The sequence below is a fragment of the Protopterus annectens genome, chromosome 6.part0, assembly GCF_019279795.1.
Source record: "Protopterus annectens isolate FY-2018-M chromosome 6.part0, PAN1.0, whole genome shotgun sequence".
Classification (NCBI taxonomy): domain Eukaryota; kingdom Metazoa; phylum Chordata; order Ceratodontiformes; family Protopteridae; genus Protopterus; species Protopterus annectens.
In genome coordinates, this window is record NC_056737.1 from 433765766 (window position 1) to 433789642 (window position 23877).

Here is a 23877-nt window from a genome sequence, read left to right on the forward strand (position 1 = left end):
CTAATTCTTTTCCTTCGTCCCCGGCTGGGGACTCCCGCCAACCAAAACCTAAAAAGGCTAAAGTTTCGGCTCCAGAGCTCACTCAGTCAGCCCCAGTGCTTTTGGTGCCTAGACCTTTGGCACCGAGGCCTTCGGCTCCATTAGTGATCTCTGCTCCGTCTTCTCCTGCAGCCTTCACTATATCGGCACCGAGGGGCTCCCCAGTTCAGACTATTACCACTGTATCGGCACCTACCATTCAGTCGGCACAGACCTTGACCACGTCTGTTACGACATCGTACTCAGAACAGACGCCTTTATTGTTGACTCCAGTTTTGTCTGTTCCAGCTTCGGTACCGACAACCACTTCGGCACCGATCCCTGTGTCAGTGCAGACCATGGCCTCTGCACCGATGACTTCTTCGGTGCAGACACCAGTAGTCCAGTCTCTCTCGGCACCGTTGTCCTCTGTGCGGACTGGTGAGATGGGCACCAAGTTTGCCTCTTATGTGGACAGGCCTGTTTCTCCCTCAGTCTCCGTGAGGTCCACTAGAAGCCTTTCCGAACATGATGTGTTGCGTCTTGTGGATCAGGTGCTTTTGACCAGAGGTATCCCACACCTCAGGAACCATCCTTCCTTGGGAGGTGATCACCTGTCTCCAAAGACCCCTTCTTATTCTCCTCCTTCATTTCCTTTGAAGTCCATGGATATAGCACAGTCTCCCCCTTCGGCGGTCCCCTTTATGGATCTCACTAAGGAACTGCAGTTGCCTTTGTGGCAGGAAAGTTTTGCTATGACCCAGGATATCAGTTGTGACATGCATAGTTTAGTGCTGCACAGCCATCCAGGGACTCCGGGTCGGCAGGCTGAGCCACTGGGGGAGGGGTGACCCCTGTCCTAGACATTCACTCCTCTTCAGGTGGACCAGCCTTCCAACTGATGGAGGAGGCTTTCGCTGCTGCTGGCGATACTGGACTTGTCTATACCTCCGCCCTCCTCTGGTACACTGGTTTCACAAGTCACACCTAGCGGACACTGGGTGCAAGGGCCTCAGGACATATTCCCACAGGAATCCCCTTTTCCGCTGTCTTCTCCAGCTTCTCCCGCTGAGGAGGTCCACCAAAAAAGTTCATGTAAGAGGAAGCACATAGACTCCACAGAGGAGTCCCTCACTGAAGACACAGATTTTGATGAGGGGGAAGGATCTCCCCGGTCACCCTCTGAAGTATCCTTTGGTGATATCCTCGAAATCCTGAAACAGAGAGGTGACCGGCAGTCCTCTAATCCGACCTCTGAGGAATCTGTGTTCCTGCAGGCCTTTCGCGCCTGGCCCCCTACCTCCTGGGTTACTCCATCTGCCGATGAGCTTGTCCGGCTTATCGTGCAGCATGCTTGGAAGACTCCTGATACCGTCAAAGCTATTCCCCGGAGGCCAGATAAGATTTTGTCCACTCCTGCTTCGGATCCCCATTGGTCCAAAGGTCTTCTTGTGGATGCTTTGGTGGTGGCGGCCGCAACAAAAAGGGATCTGGCAGAAAAAGAAAGCCAGACTGTCCATCCACCTAACAAAGAGTCCTGGGCCCTGGACAGGCTAGGGAAGCTCATCTTTGCATCAGTGACCTTTACTATTGGGTCCCTGAATTATATGGCACACTTTACCAGGCTTCAAAGGGATCTGATTTCTGAGCTCTCTGAAACCTTGGCTGGTGCCGTGTCTGATGAGGTCCATGACAAAGTGGCCTCTCAGCTGGCCACCATTGAATCAATATCTAACTCCTCTATGCGACTGATATCTGACGCATCAGAAGGAGCAGCTAGAGCAGCGGGTTCAGCTGCGGTCTTGAGACGACATGCCTGGATGCACTTGTGCAATTTTGTGGAACCCTTTAAGGCTTCCTTTCTTAACGCTCCCATTGAGGCCTCCTCGTTGTTTGGGCCCAAAGTTAAAAGCACACTGGCCAGATGTGAACAGGACGGTTAAACCCTTTCTGCCATAGGTGTCCATTATTCTTCCCCTCAACGTGCTTTCTTCTGAAACCAGAAGAGTGGGAAGATATGGTTCAAGAAATCTCAGGGTCCTTTTTGTGACATACAGGCCGAGTTCTCCCCTAGAGGCAGAGGGGGAAACTCATAAGGAAGATGCTCCTTTCGGGACAGAGGGGGTCCGCGTAACCAGGGTTCCACGGATTCTTTCATTAGTCAATCCTACCAGCGCTCCTGAAGAGCGGCCCAACTCCTTTCCTCTGGAGGTGGTTGGGGGATGTTTCTCCTTGTACCCTCCTGCCTGGCTAACTATCCCCGCTGATTCTTGGGTACAAAGGATTATAACCAGAGGTTATCATATCTCCTTCGATCTTTGTCCTGCCCCTTCAAAAAACCTTCCCCGACGTTCCACCTAGTCAAAGGGAGGAAGCAGCACTAGAGACAGAAAAGCTGCTAAGAAAGGGGGTCATCCAAATAGTCCCTCCAGACCAGATAGGATCCAGATTCTACTCAAGACTATTTTTGGTGCCAAAGAAAACCGGGGACTGGAGACCAATTTTGGATCTCAGTGTACTGAACAAGTTTGAGGGAGTACAAAAATCCGGATGGTCACAATACAGTCTATCCTCCCGCTTTTGGAAAAAGATGATTGGATGTGCTCGATAGATCTTCAAGATGCGTACTACCACATGAAAGTGTACAGGCCATCAAGAAGATTTCTGCGCTTCCGTGCGGGAGCCAGTCACTACCAGTTCAGAGTACTGCCCTTCGGATGCTCTACAGCCCCCAGAGTGTTCACAAGGTGCATGGCAGTTGTCACAGCTCACTTGCGACTTCAAGGATTCCAGGTGTTTCCATAACTAGACGACTGGCTCATTTCCGTCTCCACCAGACATCTACTGGAAGAAGCCCTGGCATACTCTCTCCTCGCTGCTCAAAGGCTAGGCATAACCATACACTGGCAAAAATCCAATCTCACCCCATCTCAGTCAACAGAATTCATAGGGGTTATCTTGGACACAAAGAACTGCAAAGCTGCTATCCCAGAGCACAGAATTTTAAGGATAAAGCAACAATTGATTCTAATCCTTTCAAGGGAGAAATCCACGGCTCACTCAGTTCTACAGCTGTTGGGTTCCATGGCAGCCTCCATCACCATTGTTCCCCTGGCCAGGTTTCACATGAGGCTTCTACAATGGCTACTGCTCACCTAATGGTATCTTTTTCAGCATCCTCTTTCAGCCATGATTCGAGTAACCCACAAGTGCAAACAGGACTTAAATTGGTGGATGACACACAATCTGTCACAATGGTCTCTTCCCTTCTCCCCCCAGCAACCCAAGGCCACAGTAACCACAGATGCCTCCCTGATGGGGTGGGGGGGGCTATGTCAGGGACAGACAGTCCAAGGCACTTGGTCCGAACTGGAGGCCCATCTGCATATAAATGTTCTAGAGCTGAGGGCGGTGCTTCTGTCGTTGCAAGCATTCCATCTCCTGCTGCTGTCTGGGACAATTGCAATTCAATCAGACAACATGGCAGTGGTCTGGTACATCAACAAGCAAGGTGGAACCAAATCTTACTCCCTTTGTCGAGAGGCCATGAGGATATGGCAATGGGCGATGACTTTCAACCGTTTTCTTCTAGCAACACACATTCACGGGAGTTCCAGCGTGCTAGCAGATAAGACTCAGCAGGTGCATTCTTCAACCTCACGAGTGGTCCCTGAATCCCTTGATGGCGGTGGAGATCTTCCACCGCTGGGGCCGTCCTTGCTGCGACCTCTCTGCATCCCCGTCCAACTACAAATGCAGCAACTACTTCCCCCTGATTCCCTTCCGGGACAGCCACCCAGGGACGCTGTAGTCCACAATTGGCCCTCGGGTCTTCTTTACGCATTTCCACCCTTTGCCCTCATTCCCCAGTTTCGGAAGAAAGCCTGTCGGTTGAAGAGCAAGGTGATCCTCATAGCACCATATTGGCCTCAACAGATTTGGTTCCCCTTCCTTTGGCCTCGCCTACTAGATCGACCATGAATTCTCCATCCAACCCCAGAGTTGATCTCACATCCACAGAACTTGATTCATCCCAAATTGAACAACATGAAGTTCACGGCTTGGCTACTTTAATTCCCTTGATTGCCAGGCAGAATGATATTTCTTTACCAGTACATGATATTCTCATTGCATCTCATAAGTCTTCCACTAGAATTACTTATCTGAGCAAGTGGAAAAGATTTACCTGTTGGCTGAAAGATAAACAAGTAGACCCCTTCTCAGCACCAGTGTCGATAGTACTAGACTATCTGGCCGACCTTTTTCAATTGGGTCTATCGGCCTCTACCATTAGAGTTCATTTGGCTGCAATTTCTAATTTTCATGAGGGTGTCCAAGATTCTTCTCTTATGCAAGACCTTCATAAAAGGTGTGAATCATCTGAAGCCACCTTTTAGAGAACCTATCCAACCATGGGATTTATCATTAGTTCTACAAGCTTTGACAATGCCACCTTTTGAACCAGCCTCTTCTTGCGACCTCAAGTATATGTCATGGAAAACCTTGTTTTTGGTCGCCATTACTTCTGCCAGATGTATTTCTGAGCTTCAAGCTTTATGTATCAAGCGTCCATACTTGATTTTTCATAGAGATAGAGTGTCTCTGAGAACTAATCCATCATTTCTGCCTAAAGTGATCTCTGAAATGTCCATTAATCAAGCCATTGAATTGCCAGTTTTCTTTCCCAATCATTCAAACAGAGGAGAGTATTGCCTACATACCTTAGATATCCACAGGCAAATCCATTTTTACTTAAACAGGACTAGGCCCTTTTGTAAATCTGGCAAGTTATTTTTGGCTTTTTCTGGACCTAGATTAGGATCTGCTGTTGCTAAGGTCACATTAGCTAGATGGTTGAAGGACTGTGTGACCTTCATTTATACACAACGCAATATCTCGTTGCTTGCTACCATGAAAGCTCATTCAACAAGGTCAGTGGCAACTTCTGCTGCCTTCCATGCCAGAGCTTCCTTACATGACATCTGTGCAGCTGCAACTTGGGCTGCGCCTCATACCTTCATCAATCATTACAAATTGGACTTGGCCTCCAGGGGAAGAGCATCTTTCGGTTCTATGGTGCTCAGGAATGTCCTTCCATGAGAGCCTCCCAGGAATAGAGGTAGCTGAGGACTCTGTCCCATGCGTAAGGAATGAACAAGGATTAACAATATCAGATAAAGAAGTTATGTCTTACCATAACGTTCCATCTGTATTGATTCTCATTCAGTCATTACTACCCTCCCTCCTTCCCCCTCCTGTGGTTTCTAGTGGATCTCACCGTCCAGTTCTCTTAGGTTATTTGACTAGAGGTAGCCTCTACCTTCTTTGACTTGCAAACTCAATCTGAGGTAACAGGGAGAGGGGGATTGTGGGTAAGAGTTTAGCTAGAGAGTTTGAAGCTGACGTGAGCTTGTAAAATGGCCGGCTCGGTTCCAAGGTCGGAACCAATACCCATGCATAATGACTGAACGAGGATCAACAATACGGATGGAACGTTATGGTAAGACATAACTTCTTTTTCCATGACAAAAAGACTATTATGATAGTCTTGACTGAGGTTTAAAAAAAAAACAGTGTACATTGTAAAATATATTTGAGTCATTCTACTAGGGATGCTGGGTACCAAGGAGTTTTTATCAAAATTACAACAGAAGTGTAGTTATTAAATTCTATAATATAATTATATTATATAGCCATATAGATTATTATTACTGCAATATTCATTAAGTAGTAGAAAGTATTCTAAGAACTAAGCCAACACTGGTATAGAGAAAGGAGATTTTGCGGATAGGGATGACTGGTTCGTATGGTTCGTGGTTCATATGCAATTTGGGGTACCAAAAATAGGCAAGAGGTGGCTGGAATTTACTGGAGAAAATTGTCAAGGGAACCAAGATATTGGGAGCATATAATTAGAGAGGCAAAGGTAATAGAATGGGAATAGGCCTAGAGGAATCCCTTCCTGGGATTGATATCAGAGTATAGGGAAAAGGGATACAGGAATCCTAAGTGAAAGACCTGCTGTGGTAGAGTTTTTAGTTGAATCTAGAACAGAAGCTGCTGCTAAAAAAAAGTTGATTAGTGGGGCATACAAGATATTGCATCACAGGAGGTCAGACAAAATTGGGAAGAGAGAGAACAGTTTAAAAGGGAACAATAGGAGGACATATGTATGACATCCAAGTACGCAACAAAGTCCAAAGGTTTAGGATTTTTGCTTGGAAGTGTTTGCATGGATATTTTTATACCCCAAGCAGACTTCAAAGAATTTTTCCTTGAGTAGATGGCAAATGTTGGAGGTATGATGGGGAAGAGAGAGTTAAGTGAGAACATATATTTTTGGAGTGTAATGAGTTGAAAGATTTTTTAAAAATTCCCTGCGTTGAGGGGTGCAGGGGATCTCCCCCAAACTTTTGAAGTAACTTTTTTCTAAGTTCACAAACTCAACATTTTTTTCAGCTATTTTGTGTTGTGTTTAGAGCAAATATTTTCAGTATCAAGTAGTTTTTTTTGTTTTTTTTAGGTCAGTTTCTTTAGGTTTATTGTGCGTCAGAAACATGTGTCTTCAAGCAATTTACTCACATCCATATATACATTTTATATATATATATATATATATATGTGTGTGTGTGTGTGTGTGTGTGTATGCACAAAATTTTATATACATATACATATATATATATATATATATATATCTATATATGTGTGTGTGTGTGTAAAATATTTGCACAACTGCATGCACACAAGTGCACATATACAAACATCACAGCTGTGTATTTCCTCCTGCTTATGAGCTACATAAACTACACTTCTGTTGTAATTTTGATAAAAATTCCTTGGTACCCAGCATCCCTAGTAGAATGACTAAAGTATATTTTACAGTGTATACTGATTTTTTTTTTTAAACCTCAGTCATGGCCTTCACAATGGTCTTGTTGTCGTGCAATATTTTATATGCCCTACTAATTATCCCTTTAACAGCAGCTGCTTTACAGCTCCTTGGTCCAAGGTACAGTCCTGATCTCAACTCTGTCTTTGTGGACTTCTCCTGTTCAATTTGTGTGAGTGGGTTTCTCTAGGTAGTGATTTTCTTTCATCACCAGTAATGTGCTGCTTGAATGGCTGCAATAAAATGCCCATGCAAATGTTATACTTGCTTTGCACCTTGTGTCCCAGGTCATGACTTTAAAGGGTCAGTGAGGGAACATTTTACTTACTAAGTTAACAAATACTAAATTAAAAATGTAGTAATGTTAAGTTGTCAATCTCGCCTTCATTCTTGCTGGATGGGTTCGGAGCCGATCCTCTGTTCCGACTCGGCCAATACTAAAGCTCGAGAGCTAATTCCACCGGCTCGAGGCTCCCCTATATCCCACAATGCTAGGCGGTAACTACCCAGATCTCGTTTGCCGCTATAGCTGACGAGGTGCTTTTCTACCGGCTCAGGCAGGTGAGTTAGAGTTTTTACCATATTAGGTATTTCTTAACCCCCTTTTTGTTTCATACCATAACCTTTTTAGTTTAATTAAATATTTAGATAAATTGACCCCTGTTTTTCAGGTCTGTATTCCCTTCCTTTTCTTCCCTTATTTTATAGGCCTTCGGCCCCTCCCTTCCCCCAGTCCTTTAGTGTGACTAAATTAGTTGTTTTTTTGTTAAGGGCTTGTGTGTGTGTGTGTGTGTGTGTTTGTGGCTTGTGTTAGCCTTAATAATTTAATAATTTCTTCAGTAGAGGGTGTGTCTGTAGTGTGTTTGTGTTGTTGTCAGGCACTCCTTTTACGATGTCAAAAGACTCTAAGGTCTCAGGCTTCAAGAAGTGTGACTCGTGCTGTCAGAAAATGTCTCTGACAGACGGTCACACTTCTTGTGTGCATTGCCTGGGACCTTTGCACCTGCAGGACTCTTGTGCTGTTTGTCATGGTTTTAGCCCTAGAGTCCTGCAGGAACGCAAGAATAAATTAATCTTGGGGCTTATTAAAGCCTGAAGGCCCCCCGACTCAGTCTGTGTCGGGGAAGCCTTCTAAAACTTCCAAACAGTCGGCTCTGGTTTCAGAGTCGACTGCTGGAAAGATTAAGTCGGCTTCGACATCGGCTCCGGCCAGAGCCGATGTTTCCAAGCCTCATACTGTTACCTCGGCTCCGGCTGGGGCCGAGGCTGATAAATCTCAGTTGGCTCCGATACTCTTATCGGAGCCACAGTCTAGGAAGAGATCCAGATCCCCCTCTATCGGCTCCGTGCATTCGGCGCCAGGATCCCCTCTTCTTTCTGAACGGAGCCATAAAACTCATTCCTCACGGTCTTCCAGGTTATCTGACCACGATTTGCAAAGGGTAGTGAGTAGACTTCTCAAGTCCGAGGCACTGGCCCAAATGCTGCATAGCCCGACTCACCAGTCAGTGGCTATTTCCGTTCCCCATTACATTCCTCTTCCAACTCCTTTGAGTTCGGAGCCAGGGCTTGTCGGAGCCATGACTGCCGGTGCGTCGGATCCGATACCTTCCCTTTCAGCTCCGTCTGCTCCGATCTCCTCCTTGGAGGGATCTCGGCGCCGACCCCGCTCTCCCTCTCGGGGCTTCGGCACTGGTGAGTTTGGCTCCGACATCGGCTTCGGAGCCATCCCTGTCAGTGCCGGGGGAGGTCCTTGTCTCTTCGGAGTGGGGGCCTCTGGCCTTGCCTGACAGGGGTGCCTTCGAGGTCATGCGGAGCGTGCTAGAACCAGGTTCTGCCCCACAGTCGGCTCCTTCAGCCCCCCCATCTACAGTGCCTGCGGTGATTTCTACTCACCCCCTTGTCTTAGACCGCAGAGAGCCAACTCCTCAAGTTTCCCCATTGGGAATTTCCTCCTCTTCTGAGGCCTCTCCTGACCCGGTAGGAGATCCCCCAAGGAAGAGGCAGTGCAAGAGGAAGCACATTGACTCCCCTGAGTCTATCACCTCTGACACTGACTTAGAGGAACTGAGGTTCCCTCGATCCCCCTCTGAGGATGTCTCCTTTGCTGACATCCTTGAGATTCTGAAACAGAGGGGGAACTGGCCAGCCCTTAACCCTTTGGAGGATGAGTCAGTGTATCTTGAGGCGTTTGGCTCTCACCCTTCTACCTCCTGGGTGTCCCCTCCCTTTGACCCCCTTATGGAAGTGGTGGCAAGGAAGGCTTGGACGGCTCCTGATTCAGTGGAACCCACCCCGAGGAGACCATCTAAATATATTACTGCCCCTAGAGATAAAGATTTTTTATCCAAAGGTGTCCCTGTTGATGCCATGGTGGTGGCTGCGGCTACTAAGGAGGAGTTAGCTGATCCTTTGGTTCCTGTCCATCCCCCTAATAAGGAATCTAGGACCATGGACAGGTACGGCAAGCGGATGTTCTCATCAGCGACCTTTTCAATGCGTTCGCTGAATTACTTATGCCACTTCACTCGTCCCCAGAGAGATTTACTCAAGGATATGGGTGAACTGATAAAGGATCCTACAGCTGAGGGGTTCAAAGACACAATGAACTCCCAATTGGCAACCCTGAATTCCATCGTTAACTCCTCCATGCGGCTGGTCTCATATGCTGCAGATGGGGCGAGTAGAGCCGCAGGCACAGGTGTTGCCTTACAACGTCACGCCTGGATGCGGCTATGCAACTTTGCGCCCCCTTTCAAGGCGCCCTTCACCAATTCTCCCTTTGATGGATCATCCTTGTTTGGTCCACAGGTGAAGGATACATTGACCAGGTGCGAGGTAGAAGGTAAGACTCTCTCTACCGTAGGAGTCCGTTTTTCTACCCCTTTTAGACCCTATCCCAAAGGTCAGAGGGAGGAAAGATGTGGTTCCAAACAATCCCAGGAGTTTCATCTGACGCACAAGGCCGATTCCCTCTAGAGGCAGAGGGGAAATAATAATAGACGCCCTAGAGGCAGAGGAGGTCCAAAAACCAGGGTAGCAGAGAAAAGTTCTCTGACAAACCCTTTCAGCATCCCTGAGGGGCTGCCCGGCTGTCCACCTTCGGAGGCAGTCGGGGGAAGGTTATCCCTGTACCCAAAAGCCTGGCTTTCCTTTACTCAAGACAAATGGGTACAGTCGATCATATCCGAGGGTTACAAAATTCCCTTTATTCACATCCCATCCCAACCCAAAAGATCCCTTCCAGACGCTCCACCCGGTCTAAGGGAACAAGCAGCATTAGAAATTTCAAAGCTGCTATCAAAAAGAGCTATCCAATCAGTCCCAGCAGACCAGCAAGGATCCGAATCTACTCCAAATTCTTTTTGGTACCAAAAACAGGGGACTGGAGACCCATACTGGATCTCAGCTACTTAAACAAGTATGTCGGAAAACAAAATTCGGATGGTCACGCTACAGTCCATTCTACCCTTCTTGGGTCAGGACAATTGGATGTGCTCGATAGATCTTCAGGACGCTGCACTACCACATCAAGATGAACAGACGCTCCAGGAGATATCTCCGCTTCAGGCTGGGAGCCAGTCACTACCAGTTCAGGGCCCTGCCCTTTGGTCTCACTACAGCCCCCCATGTGTTTACCAAATGCATGGCAGTGGTCGCTCACTTGAGACGCCAAGGATTCCAGGTGTTTCCATATTTAGACGACTGGCTCCTTACCGCCACCACCAGACATCAGCTTCTTCTATCCAGGGACTTCACCATCCAATCTTGCCAAGCTCTAGGCATTTCGATAAATTTCGAAAAATCTGCCTTGTCGCCTTGTCAATCTATTACCTTTATAGGCGCCACCTTAGACACACTCAATCTTTCAGCCAGACTCACAGAGCAGAGAGTGTCAGACATTCAGAACCAAGTTTCCCTTCTCTTACAATGCAACAAAGTCAAAGTCAGACTAGTTTTGAAGGTGTTAGGACTCATGGCAGCAGCTATTCCCCTTCTCCCCTTAGCTCGCTTTCACATGAGGATCCTCCAATGGATGCTGTTTACTCAATGGTCCTTTCAACAGCTCCCGATGTCCCATACCATATTGATAACTCAATCATGCAAGAATCAACTGTCCTGGTGGATCACATCACCTCAACTTCTCCGAGGAAGACCCTTCACTCTTCCCCCCCAGTCGCCACGTTGACAACAGACGCCTCCCTGATCGGGGGGGGGGGGGTATTATCAGGGCAGGACAGTCCAAGGCTCGTGGCAACCTTTCGAGTGCCACTTGCACATAAACGTCTTAGAGATGAGAGCAGTGCTTTTAGCGTTGCAAGCCCTTCACGACTCTCTTCCCACTGGGACTATTGCAATTCAAACAGACAACATGTCCGTAGTGTGGTACATCAACAAACAAGGCGGAACCAGATCATACCCTTTATCGAGAGGCACTCAGACTTTGGCAATGGGCGATCTCTTGTCAGCATTTTCTGATAGCAATGCACATTCCCGGGAAATCCAACGTTATTGCAGACAACTTGAGCAGGGCAATTCTCATGCCCCATGAGTGGTCTCTAAAGAAATCAGTTCTAGAAGAAGTATTCCTAAGATGGGGCCAGCTTTGCTGCGATCTTTTTGCTACTCCCCAAAACAGCAAGTGTCACGACTTTTTCACTCTCTTCCCGTTACCAGGCCATCCCACCAGAGACGCTCTAGTCCACGATTGGCCCCGGGGACTTCTATATGCCTTTCCCCCCTTTCCACTGATATCTCAACTAATTTAGAAAGCCATCGCCTTGAGAGTGACAATGATCCTCATTGCCCCTTACTGGCCTCGACAGATATGGTTTCCTTTTCTTCATCGTTACCTTTTGGAGCAGCCTTGGCATCTGGACCCAGTACCAGATCTGATAACCCACCAATCGGGTCAGCTGCACCAATCTCTGCCTTCTCTAAACCTCACAGAGTGGTTTCTCCGATTCCAACCTTAGCCAGGCTTCCCTCAATATCTCGCTCGGTCCGAGATATCTTGATAGCCTCTCATAAATCTTCTACCCGGAAGATTTATAGTAGCAAATGGAAACGCTTCTCTTTTGGGCAACATCAAAAACATAGATCCCTTTACTGCACCTATCCAGTCTATTCTAGACTTTCTAGCAGAACTCTTTCATTTAGGATCATCTGCATCTACCATTAGAGTTCAATTGGCTGTCATATCTAATTTTCATGTTGGTGTTTCAGAGTCTAGCATCATGGCTCACAAACTCTGTAAAGCCTTTTTAAGGGGCGTATTTCTTCTCAAACCTCCAATCAAAGATCCCCCGCCTCAATGGGATTTGAACTTGGTTCTGGCATCCTTAATCCTTCCCCCCTTCGAACCGGCGGCTTCATGTTCTCTGAAGTTGCTTTCTTGGAAGACACTTTTTCTTTTAGCTATAACTTCAGCGAGAAGGGTATCTGAACTCCATGCTCTGTGCAGTCGTCCTCCTTACTTAGTGTTTCACAAAGATAGGGTATCCCTCCGTACTAATCCATCCTTTTTGCCTAAAGTTTCCTCTCAAATAAACCTAAACCAAATTATTGATCTCCCCGTCTTTTTCCCTAACTATTCAAACAGGTCGGAACAAAAGCTACATTTTTTGGATGTTCATCGCCAACTTAGATATTACTTAAGACAGGACTAAACAATTCAGGAAATCTAATCAATTGTTTCTGTCATATGCGGAAGGGAAATTGGGCCTTCCAGTTACTAAAGTATCCCTCTCTAGATGGCTCACCTCTACAATTACCTTCATCTATGAGATCAGACATCAAAACTACCCTCAAGACCTAGAGCTCATTCAACTAGGGCATTAGCTACATCCGTAGCTTTTCAGGATAGGCTGCCAATAGATTCCATTTGTGCAGCAGCCACCTGGGCTTCTCCTCATACATTCATTTCACATTACAAATTAGACATGGTTTCCAGAAGCCGTGCCAATTTTGGTTCCACTGTTCTCAAGAGTCTGTTCCGATAGGCCACCCGGGATAAGGTGCTAGGGACGCGGTCCCATCCAGCAAGAATGAAGGCGAGATTGACAACTTAACATTAAGAAGTTATGTACCTACCATAACGTTCCATGTTAGTTGTCTTCTTCTCGCCTTCTTTCTTGCGTCCCACCCTCCTTCCCCCAAGCCTGGACAGACCAACAGGAATTCAGTTTGTGTTCTTCCTCTGGAAGTCGTCATTCCCACACGTTCATCCACCTCTTTTATCCTTTCTGAGGTCTGTGATACCTTTTACGCAGATTGTTTTGAGGTGGGTTTCCCTACTCCATTCTATGGAGACTAGGGTTGCTTGGTATAGCTATCAAACGAGATCTGAGTAGTTACCGCCTAGCATTGTGGGATATAGGGGAGCCTCGAGCCGGTGGAATTAGCTCTCGAGCTTTAGTATTGGCCGAGTCGGAGCCGAGGATCAGCTCCGAACCCATCCAGCAAGAAAGAAGGCGAGAAGAAGACAACTAACAAGGAACGTTATGGTAGGTACATAACTTCTTATTTTGCAGTATCTTTGACATTGTATATCATTATGCCTTTGACTTGTGTGTTGCACCTTAATTTGTTCATAGTTTCATAGATATATACTAGGCTAATGACCATGTGGGCCTGTATAACCCTAGTTATCCAACCTAACCCAGTTTATATCCCTATGTATCATGGGTATTTATTAGGAGAGGGTATGTTAGGAAGTTTCTAGGGCTTATGTATGGAGATCTTCTGAGATGCATATCTGTCTCACCAACATGTCTTATTTATGCTTATAAGCAAACTATAAATCCTTGGATCTAGTGGTTCTGATGCTATTCATTTTGTGGATGTGCAAAAGGTCCATCAGAGCTGGATACAAGGATGCTTTGTGTCACCTGTAGGAGACAGAGTATAGAGACGGGACTTTAAGGCGATCCATATAGGACATTGTGTTTATACCCTGGATTCTGCTGGAAAGGAACCTTTGTAGACATTATATCTGTTTCATATGTCCGGTCAGGTACATACTGAAAGGGGTATTCTATTAAATGATGGGTCTGATAAAGGCTGAATAAAGTAGTATTATAACTTCCTTGGACCTGGATGCTATACCCTTCCTTATGAGTCGAGTGACAGAATGATTTTCTTACTACCTTAGCCACATGTTGGTCAAAGGCCAGATTACTGTACATATGGTCCTAGATCCCTAACTACTGGTTCAGCACTAGGGGATGTCTTATAGATGGAATGATTAGCCTGGGTGGCAGTTTTCCCAAAAGGGACTATACTGCATTTCTTGTCATTCAGTTTTAATCCAGGACTTTGGCACCAGCCATTTATCTATGTTAGTTGAATTGTATTTATTCATTTCAGTTGAATTTTGTTTATTTATTTATTTATTTTGTTAACCAGATAAGCAAGTAGGTCAAACCCCCCCCCCCCCCCCCTCAGGCCAACATGGTAATTATACATGTATAGACCTCATCATTGACAAAGCACTGGGGGAAGAATATTGCAGCATTAATCAGCGCATAAAACCATAGTATAGTATGATTTAACATTTATAAACATTGAGAATATATCGCTGATTATTTAGTCAGTGTATAAAACCATAGTACAAAGCAAGTTATTTACAACAGCTGTGTAAAATATTGGGTACCCTTAGAAAAGATATTTCAAGGCCATATTCTTGCAATTAAACTTTCATTCACTTTCTACAGTTTATTAGAAACTAGTATAGCATGCTTTATCTGATAATGAAGTTTTATATTATCATGTAATGCAGACAATGCCTTCATTCCACATTTTACACCATGCAAAACCTCACTGTAAAAATTCTGAAGGGGTCGTAGTTTACTTCTACAAGCCCTGACCTGTAGAAGTTAGTCCCACTAAAAATGTATTTTTTAAATCATAGCTTCTGTGGTATACACTCTGTCATAATTAATTTTCTGTATTTTTAACACTTTACTACTGTTGATACAGTTAACATTTAGCATTCAGAAATTGTGTCTCCTTTGTTTAGGAATTGGCAATAAGCCTTATGACTGAACTGAAGAATTTCAGCAATATGGCCACTGAACATACTAATAAACTACAGGTAAGTTATCCAGATACGACCATGTTTTGCTTAATTTTCAGAACAATATTCTTTATACTGGATAGCCAATTTTTCCATGTTTTACCACATGTATTTTATGTTGACATATCCAGGAACAACTTGTAGTGTATCTAAAAATGTAGGTAAAAGCTAGAGTAATACTTGCTTTACAATATGTTTTCCAAACAGTGTTTTATTTTGTCTGTCTGCCATTTGAATTTGGACTTCCAATAAAAGAATATACTTTTCAGATGAAGCTGTGAGGATACATTTTTCACAAAATGTTTTGCTTTAAACTCTTTGGTTACCCCCCCCCCCCCAAAAAAAAAAAAAAAAAAAAAAAAAACGTTTCCCACATCTCTTTTCAAAGGACATAAATAAAATGCATTTTCTTATCTTTAGACTAAAGAGTAAACATTAGACCAGTGGGACCAATTACAGCCATTTTCAACATTTTGAAAAGCCATGTTGTCTTATAAGATACAGCATGTAGTAATCAAGAGCAGAGATACTCGTGCGTTCTGCATGACCGTAACATGTATCTTGTCCTTTCTGTTCTTTGTTGGGTAAAGCAGTCAGTTGCAATTTTCCACTAGGAGTTAGGGAGGCATGGATTTCAACTGAATATGTAGACCCTGTCTAGCAAGACCAGCTGTAAAATGTACAAGGAAGAATGGAAGTTTGTCCAAGTCACTGAAGTCCCTTTTTGTTGGATGAGACCATTAGCCCTGCTCCCAGAATGGTATATTTTATCAAGATGCTGATAATGATTCTTCACAGCTATCTAGAGGAGGAAGAGGAGCCATGAGAAGCTTGAGATGCATCTTCCTGCTCAAAAGATGGCAGCAGTAGAATTTCGGCAGCATAGGAAATGACCAGAATGCTCCCTTTCTTTCTTAGTAGGCATTTGCATTAGCGTGAGAAGTAAAATATGATGCAGGGCATTGTCCAAGACTTCCACTGTCTAAATCTGCAAGAAGGGAAGCATCTACCTCTTCGCTATATATAGGTTCATAGGTTCATAGGTTCATACTAGGCTATCTGCCCAAGGGCATTTACAAGCCTAGCCCATAGTTTTGTGGCTTACGCCACCCCTTTAGTATGGGGAACTATACCCATTATTTTGCTGTGCCTCTGTTGAGCAGTGACACTGAGGTAATCCCTGGGGTATATCTGCGATCTCCCATCCATTGGTCAAGATTTCTCTTGAACAAGGCCAGCGAGGTGCTCTGCCTCACATATACCGGGATTTTATTCCACAGCATAGGAGTCTTTGGGTGATGAATCTATCCTCCAGCACGCCCTATTAATAGCCGTGTCGAGGTTTACGTCTCCGCCCTTGTGGCTCTGACGGATCTAGATTTTTGAGGTGAAGCATATTCATCAAATCTGGGTTTGACATGGCCTTGTATGTTAGGCAAAGGTCACCTCTGAGCAGCTGTGTTTACTGAATAGAGCTGGAGTTCTTTCAGTCGGGCAGCATAGGACAGATGTTTGAGACCCTTTATCCTTTTGGTGAGGAACTTTTGTGGCCTCTCCAGCTGCTGCAAGTGTCGGGTCAGATACATTCGAATGGGGCATTGTACTCAATCATTGGTCTGATGAGTGATGAGTATAGGGAGACTATGACCTCCCTTGATCTAGATGAGAATCCCTTCATGATAAGGTGGGCAATGTAGAAGGTCTTCCTAACTACTTTAGCTACATGGGTGTCGAATGACAGACTACTATCAACCTGGGTCCCCAGGTCCCTGATAACTTCTTCTGTACTCAGTGGATTGCCACCTATTTGGTAGCTAGGGGTAACCTTGTTTTTCCCAAGGGTATGACTATGCATTTTTGGCATTTAACTTTAGGCCATGGCTCTGGCACCAGTTATCCGTTTCTGTGAGACCCTTCTGAAGGATATCTGTGTCAGATGTGTTTTCTACTATGGCCCAGTTTGCAGTCATCTGCAAACTTTGTCAGCCATAACCCTCCTGTGTTTGCTTGTACTTGGAAAAGTAGATGCCAAACAAGAGTGGGCCCAGGACTGAGCCCTGTGGTACACCACTTGTGACAGGCTTTGAGTCTGACATGGCGCCAGCAACTCTGACCCTGTGGGTTCTGTCACTCAGCCAGTTTGCAACCCATCTTGTGATGTATGGGTTAACATTTAAGCTGATGAGTTTTTCAATGATACCCGAGTGGGGTATTGTATCAAAGGCCTTCGCCAGATCGAGGTAGGCTGTATGGACTGCCTTTCCTCATCAATGGCTTTGGTGACTGTTTCAAAAAGTCAACCAAGTTTAGAAGGCATGATCTGCCTTTGACAAAGCCAAACTGGGATGGATCCAAAGTCTGCAAATTCCCTATGTCTTTATTTATGAGGTCCATTATGATCCTCTCCATGGCTTTGCAGATAAGGCTTGTCAAGCTAATGGGCGGTAATTTCCAGGGTCGGTGGAGGCACCGCCTTTGTGAAGTGGGACCACAGTTGCAGTGCGCCACTCCTGGGTACATATCCAGAGGTAAGACTATGATTAAACAGCTGTCCTAGCTGTGGGTTTAATTCCTCGTTGAGTTCGTGGAGCACACAGCCGGGGACACCATCAGGTCCCATGGATGCTGTGTTTTTGCTTTGGAGAGAGCAGTTCTCACTTGGGCGTTGGAGATGTTTGGGGGCTGCAATCGCTTGGTATAGATATCTCTCCTTTTGGGGAGGGGAGAAGTTTGCACTGAACCTGTCAGCCAGTATGTTGGCAATGTCTGTAGGATCAGTAATCTTCACATCATTTTGAACTAGTTCTGAGCATATCTGGGAGTTTCCTCCCAGGTTTCTAACATAGCTAAAGAAGGCCTTATGATTGTCTTTTGAGTCTTTAGCTATTTTTCTCTCAAAATTTGCTTTGGATGATTTTATGAGAGCTCTTAGTTTTTACTTATAGTGATCAAGGGTGTCTTACCTTTTAAGGATTTTGCTCTATCTTGTAGTAGCTTCCTCCTTTTGTTGTAGAGTTTGTTTATGGCTGGGGTCCACCAGAGTGACGCTTGCCTTTGGTACAAAGAGTCTTTGTTTTGCTTGGGATTGCCTTATCCATACAGTCCTGCAGGTGCTGGTAGAAGGCATTTGTAAGTGATTCAGCGGCTTGAGTAGTGTTTTCCGTCGGCTCGGGGCCTTAAAGGAGACCACACTAGTCTTTAGAAGTGTGAAGTCGGCTTCGAGAAGTTCTTTACTGTGGTCTTTTTATTTCAGGTGGGGTGGGATGAGGACCTCCAGCGAGATTAGTTTGTGATCTGATCTCACCAGTGAGGGGTATACTTCGGTGTTGAACATTGTGCTCCCATGTTCGTGATGATGAGATCAAGTATGTTTTCTCCTCTTGTGGGGATGGTGACTAGTTGTTCCATGGCATTTGAGTTTATGAATTCCAGGAACTTTTGGGCTAGGGTGTTTGGGCTTGAATAGTGTTCCCAGTCTATATTAGGGTAATTGAAGTCACCTAGTATGATGGTGTTTGGTGATACATTTATCCCCTCTAGTGTTTTCAGGAAGGCCATGTGAGGTTCCTGAGTTTGTGAGGGTGGCCTGTAACATGCTACAATTTGCAGAGCAGTCTTGCCTATGGTTAATTGCACCTGGATGGTCTCCGATGCATCGTGCGTTGCCACCAGTCTTGAGGTGTGGGTGTCTTTGATGAATATGGATACCCCCCCTCCTTTCTTGGTATTGTCCGGATTTTGGGGCGGAACGCATGATAAGAGGTAAAACCTGATAGTGCTGGGGTGCTCTCAGGAGCCTTGAACCAGGTTTCTGTCACTGCACAGACATCGATGTTCTCCATACTGAGAAGGGCCTCGAAAAGTGCATTTTGAGATTTAGACTTCTGGCATTGAGCAGCATTACCCTTAGTTTTTTCCTTTTTGTGTTCTAGGGTGGTAGGTTTAGAATTTGAGCCTTGCCTAAAAGGCACTATGGGGGGTGGCAAGAGCCTTTGCCAATATCCGAATCCCAGGGTGACAGGTGCAAGCCGCCTTGAAGCAGCGTGGCTTGTCCAGCATGTCATCCCAGGCAGACAGACATTGGATCCCCTTTGAATGACACCAGAGTTTAAGCCAATTGTTAAAGCTGATCATCTTATCTCTGTATTGTGGCATCATTCTTGGTGAAGGTAGGATACTGCTCAAGGTCAGGGTCATACCTGCCTGGGCTACATAATCAGAGAGCTCCTCAATGTCTCTTTTCATGTAGTCCAAGGAGGTACGTCTCAGGTCGTTTACACCAGCGTGGACAATGACTGAGTCATATTTGTACCTGCTGTTGAGAGACCTGAGTGCTTATGCGTTATGTGGCGGATTCTAGCCCGACAGGCAGCTTACTGTGACCTTCTCCTTACTCAGTCTGGTGGCGGACGTCAGTGTGTCTGACTATGGAGTCACCAATGACTAGTGTGTCTGGCATTGTGTTTGGCCTTAAGGGCTGTGACTGTTTGACACTCTGACTGTGAGGTCTATGTGTTGCAGGTGTTGTGTTCTGAGGTGGTGGTTGTTTGGGTGTCTGCTTTGGTGGCCTCTGCTGTTTTGGTAGATTTTTGATCAGAGCCGCCGAGTATGTCTTTGTGTGTTTATGTGTATGATTTGAGGTTGTGATGGTACTATGTGAGACTGGGTCTATAGTGTGTGTGGTAACCTTCTCCTCCTGACTGGTCTTGCCAGTCCTATGTTGAGAGAGCTCAGCCTCCAGTTTGACCGTATAGTTGCATCTCTCGCATGTATTTGTGTTTTGTGGGAGGAGGAGAGGGTTGTCTGTGTACATGAGGCAATTGTAACATTGCCTCAATATTCCCAGGTTCACCAGCTGAGCAGGAGAGGACACTAGCAACTGATCCCTCGACATGCTAGAAGGACTAGACAAAAAAACTTTAAAAGAGATTACGGGGTATCATAGAAGGCACAAAAGGCTAGAGGTTTACTTCCAAAGAATGACAGTTGTGAGGGGTAAACTAAAGAGGAAAGTAGGATCTTTCTTGCAATCCCAGGCAGAAGCCAGAGCGTATAGTAAAAATAATAGATGAGACATGACATTAGGTAAAGCTTAAATCAGCTAAGGCCACTGAAGAGGCAACCTTCTCTCATTAGATATTTAAGGGGATTTAGCTTGTCCCATTAGTCTTCTGGGAATATAGAAGGTGGTAGGAGTACTACTTGCTTTGCTGCTCTGCTTGGGGAGAAAATTCCAGAATTTGATTTCCATATACTGCTGTGCAAGTACAATGGTAATCCAGTCTCTTTAAGTGGTGCTGACCATAAAGTTTCCTGACAGAGAATCAGTAGAACTTGAACTTGGTGGATCTTCTGACTCTTGTACTTTCAAAAGCCTAGTCTCACAGGTGCGCCTTGGGGCTGGTTACTATACTTGTACTTTAGTGACCCTTGATCATACCCAGGGCAGTGGGCTGTTGCCTGATTGTAGCACATGTCTGTCATTCATGCAGCAACTAAAGCATCAGATCGGTTTAGACTGCTCACTTGATGCAAATACCTCAAGGTTGATGCCTCCTTCCCATAACAAATCTTCCTGGAGGAAATTACAAAAAGGTCTACCTCCTTTGTAAGATGGACAAGGAAGGGAGATGTCTAGTTTTCCCTAATGCCTTCTTTCTAAAATGGGTTGAACAGTTCTTTGGGAATGAAGGTTGAAGACCTCTGAGTCATTCCCCTGTGGAAGGTTGAAGACTTAGGAGTCATTCCTCTGTGGAACATGTCCTTATTCTTCCAGATCAGTAGGCACATGGAGAGTGAGAAAATGCCCTAAGCATCCTAGGTTTGATTCAATTAAAGTCTTCTCAGCTCAGTATAGGTCATAAATACCACAGCATATTTCCTTGTTGCTGCCTTCTAAGAAGTCTAAAGTATTGGATATAGTTGGTGTGTTTCTTCTTTGCTACTATGGTCCTTCGGCCTTCAGTTATTCTTCTCATCTGCCCCAATTCTGGATCTCGATTATGGGCCAAGATTTGGAGAAATTAGGATGCCTGCTGTTTTCTCTGTTTAAAGGAGTCCTGTGATCAAGATTTCTACATAGACTGCTGTAATTTTGACTGTGCTAATGCTGTGGTCAGGGCAATAGCTTCATTCATATATCTGCCTTCAGTTGATGACTCAGGCTGTCCACCTTTAAGGAAGAGCTTGGACAGGCTATTCTGAATGCTCCATTCAGAAGGGAGACATTTTGTTTAGATAAGCCTCTGAAGAGACCTTAGAAGATTTGAAAAGATGTATCAGGTGTTGCCCACTTTAACCATGATTAGCTAGTATAGACAAACACTTTATAAAGGAATGGCAAAGGTTTTATCAAAATTGATAGATGTGGATCAATCTGGTTTTGTGGATCTCTTTGATATCCTTGATCTCCTCTTGTTGTAATAGTTCAACACACTAAGATGAAACCTCAGTACAGACAGAGAGGGGAAGTCAAGTGTTAGGCAGTCTTGCCTTCCACCAGAGGCTCCCATAATGATAATTACTCTTTAGAGAATTCATCATAACTACCCTTCAGAACTGTCCCATGGAGGGCCATTTCTCAGAGTTAATCCCAGCATGCAAAACTGATACCAGAAACCAGTGATTTATGTGCAAGGTTTCAGACATTCAGGATATAGAACTGTTTGACTCTTCCCAATCACATGTGGATCATACAAGGTGTTATGGGAGACCAAGCATTCTCCACAAAACTTCTGGAGCAGGCTAAGCTTCTAATCTTGATAGAGGGTAAAGACACTGATGTTCATCACATTGATCATTGCTGTAGTAGCCTTAGCTATATGGTTTATATCCAGCCAAGGATATAACAGACGGCCATCTTCAAAACCTTCAAGACACCTTCCACGTTCCCAAACCGTCAGTTTGAACGGAGTCGACTACAAGAGAAGTTGCCAATCCCTTCAGAGCTTTACTGCTGCAGAAGAGTATGGCCCTCTGAGGCTTTTGACAATTGATGGTTGACTTGTGCTGTTCCTCTACTGAGCAGATAAGTTTCCTTTGGGAGAAAAAAATTCTATTCAATTATTTTTGTAGATTATTAGTACTTTCCTCTTCTCCCTGTGGATCGAGTGGCATTCCGAAAGACATGCGTGAATGGGCGTGCCTTCGTTGAAGGTTGGGCATCGAGCTGGCAACTCGGCACTGTGAAAATCTACTGCCAATCATTAGCGGACTGGAGTTCCGCTGTGGCGACCCCTAACCAGGAAAAGCCGAAAGACAACAACATTAGTACTTTCCTCTTCATGAAAGTTATTTTAAAGCTAGAAGTTTGTTTTAGTGGGCTGCCACAAGACTATATTGCACTTTTAAAATGAGAACACTCTTCTTTCCTGTCAGTTTAAAAGTTGTTTTAAATATTTAAAAAACATTTTTTTTCTGTGGAGAAATAGTTTATTTTTCTTTTTGGGGTTGGCAAGTGTTTTAAAGTGCTGTTTACTGTGGGTTTTTTTTTTGAAAAATGTGACTTTTTAAAGACTTAATTTTTAATGTTTTTTGCTGCTTGTTTTCCCTTGAAAACAGGCACCATTTTCAGCTTGACTGTGGAACAGTTTGTTTTAAGGTCAGTCCTTCTAGGTATAAGAAGAAAGTTTTAAGCAAAACAGCCTTTGCCACCACCGCAGGCTAGCAGTTTGCCTCAGCTGCAGGTGACTGACTCTGCTGTGGCCATTTGTCGTACCTCAGACCTCTCATCTTTTACCCTGGATCCCAAAGGGCACAATGAGGGGGCTTCCCTGTTATGACAGAATGTTGTACCCATCCTTGGGAAAAGTACTGTGGCCATTTATAACACTGTTGGACCCATTTTTTCTGTCAAAAAATAAACATAAAACTGAACACGTATTTCATGTATTTACTCCTCCTCAAATTTCCATATACAGGAGTAGTTTACTGGGTCTGGCTCATGGTTTTGTTCAGGCTTTTGATCCTTCTTTATTGCTTTCTAGTAAAAGAAGGAAGGGTACTTCCTTTCCTGCAGAGATTCAAAATTCTAAATCTGGACAGGAAGATGAAGAGACAGATACAGGTTTTCTTCTCAGTTTTCTGATTGGTAAACTGAGTTCTTTGAATCTGATTCTCCCATTTGGGTTCCTTTCTCTTTGAGACTATTTCCAGAATATATCAGTGTGTTTTTGTTGGAATACACCAAGGTTTCTCAGTCCCGCAGAAACTGCTATGAGCTGTTACAGAAGGAAATTCCTGAACCCTTCACCATTTCCTCCAGTTTTGTCAGCTGTGGAGGGTGTGCATGTCTGCCTGTATTTTTCCTAATAGCCAGTCTGCTGTATCCCTAAAAAGGCAGATAGAATATATCAAGTTCCCCAGTCCTTTTAAGCTTTTATATATTCTTCCCAAACCTGACCTGCAGCAGATAGGAAAGGTCTGGTTAAGAGAGTATGGCAAAAGAAAAATCAGTGTGCTTTTTCACATGCTTACCTAGGGAAATGACTGGATTAAGACCCTAGGTGTTATCCAGTAACAAGTTTATTACAAAGCATGTAAATGAAAAAGAGTATTGAATATTATAAGGCTTTTTTTCTGGCAAACAAGGTATCCTTAGTAGTTTTGTGTCTGGTTTGCATGTCACTAGAAGACAGTTTCATAAAGAGAAATGGCTTGGAGAAAGTGTTTACTGAAAGCATTTGAGTGTTTTCGCAGCAGGGAGAGCTATAAAGATAGACAAAATAAAACAGCACCTACTAATAGCACATGCTTTGCCATGCTTCTTAACATGACTAACCTTTCTTTTTTGTTACCTCTAGCCTGTGTGGCAAGCAACTTGGAACTTTTGTTCTTATTAGGAAGCAAAAAGTTCAGTATTTGAAGATGTACATAGTTTTGTGTGTTATTATTA

The 23877-nt window shown here is 44.7% G+C and overlaps 1 protein-coding gene across 2 annotated transcripts in view; it reads left to right on the top strand.

Moving 5' to 3' along the window:
- The window catches only part of KNSTRN (kinetochore localized astrin (SPAG5) binding protein), a 1051623-nt gene that overhangs the window by 905500 nt on the left and 122246 nt on the right, over positions 1 to 23877 (top strand). For both annotated transcript variants that reach the window (XM_044074175.1, XM_044074176.1), the window contains one exon: positions 14928 to 15002. In XM_044074175.1, the coding sequence (XP_043930110.1) occupies positions 14928 to 15002 (75 nt within the window). The remainder of the gene's footprint in view (positions 1 to 14927; positions 15003 to 23877) is intronic.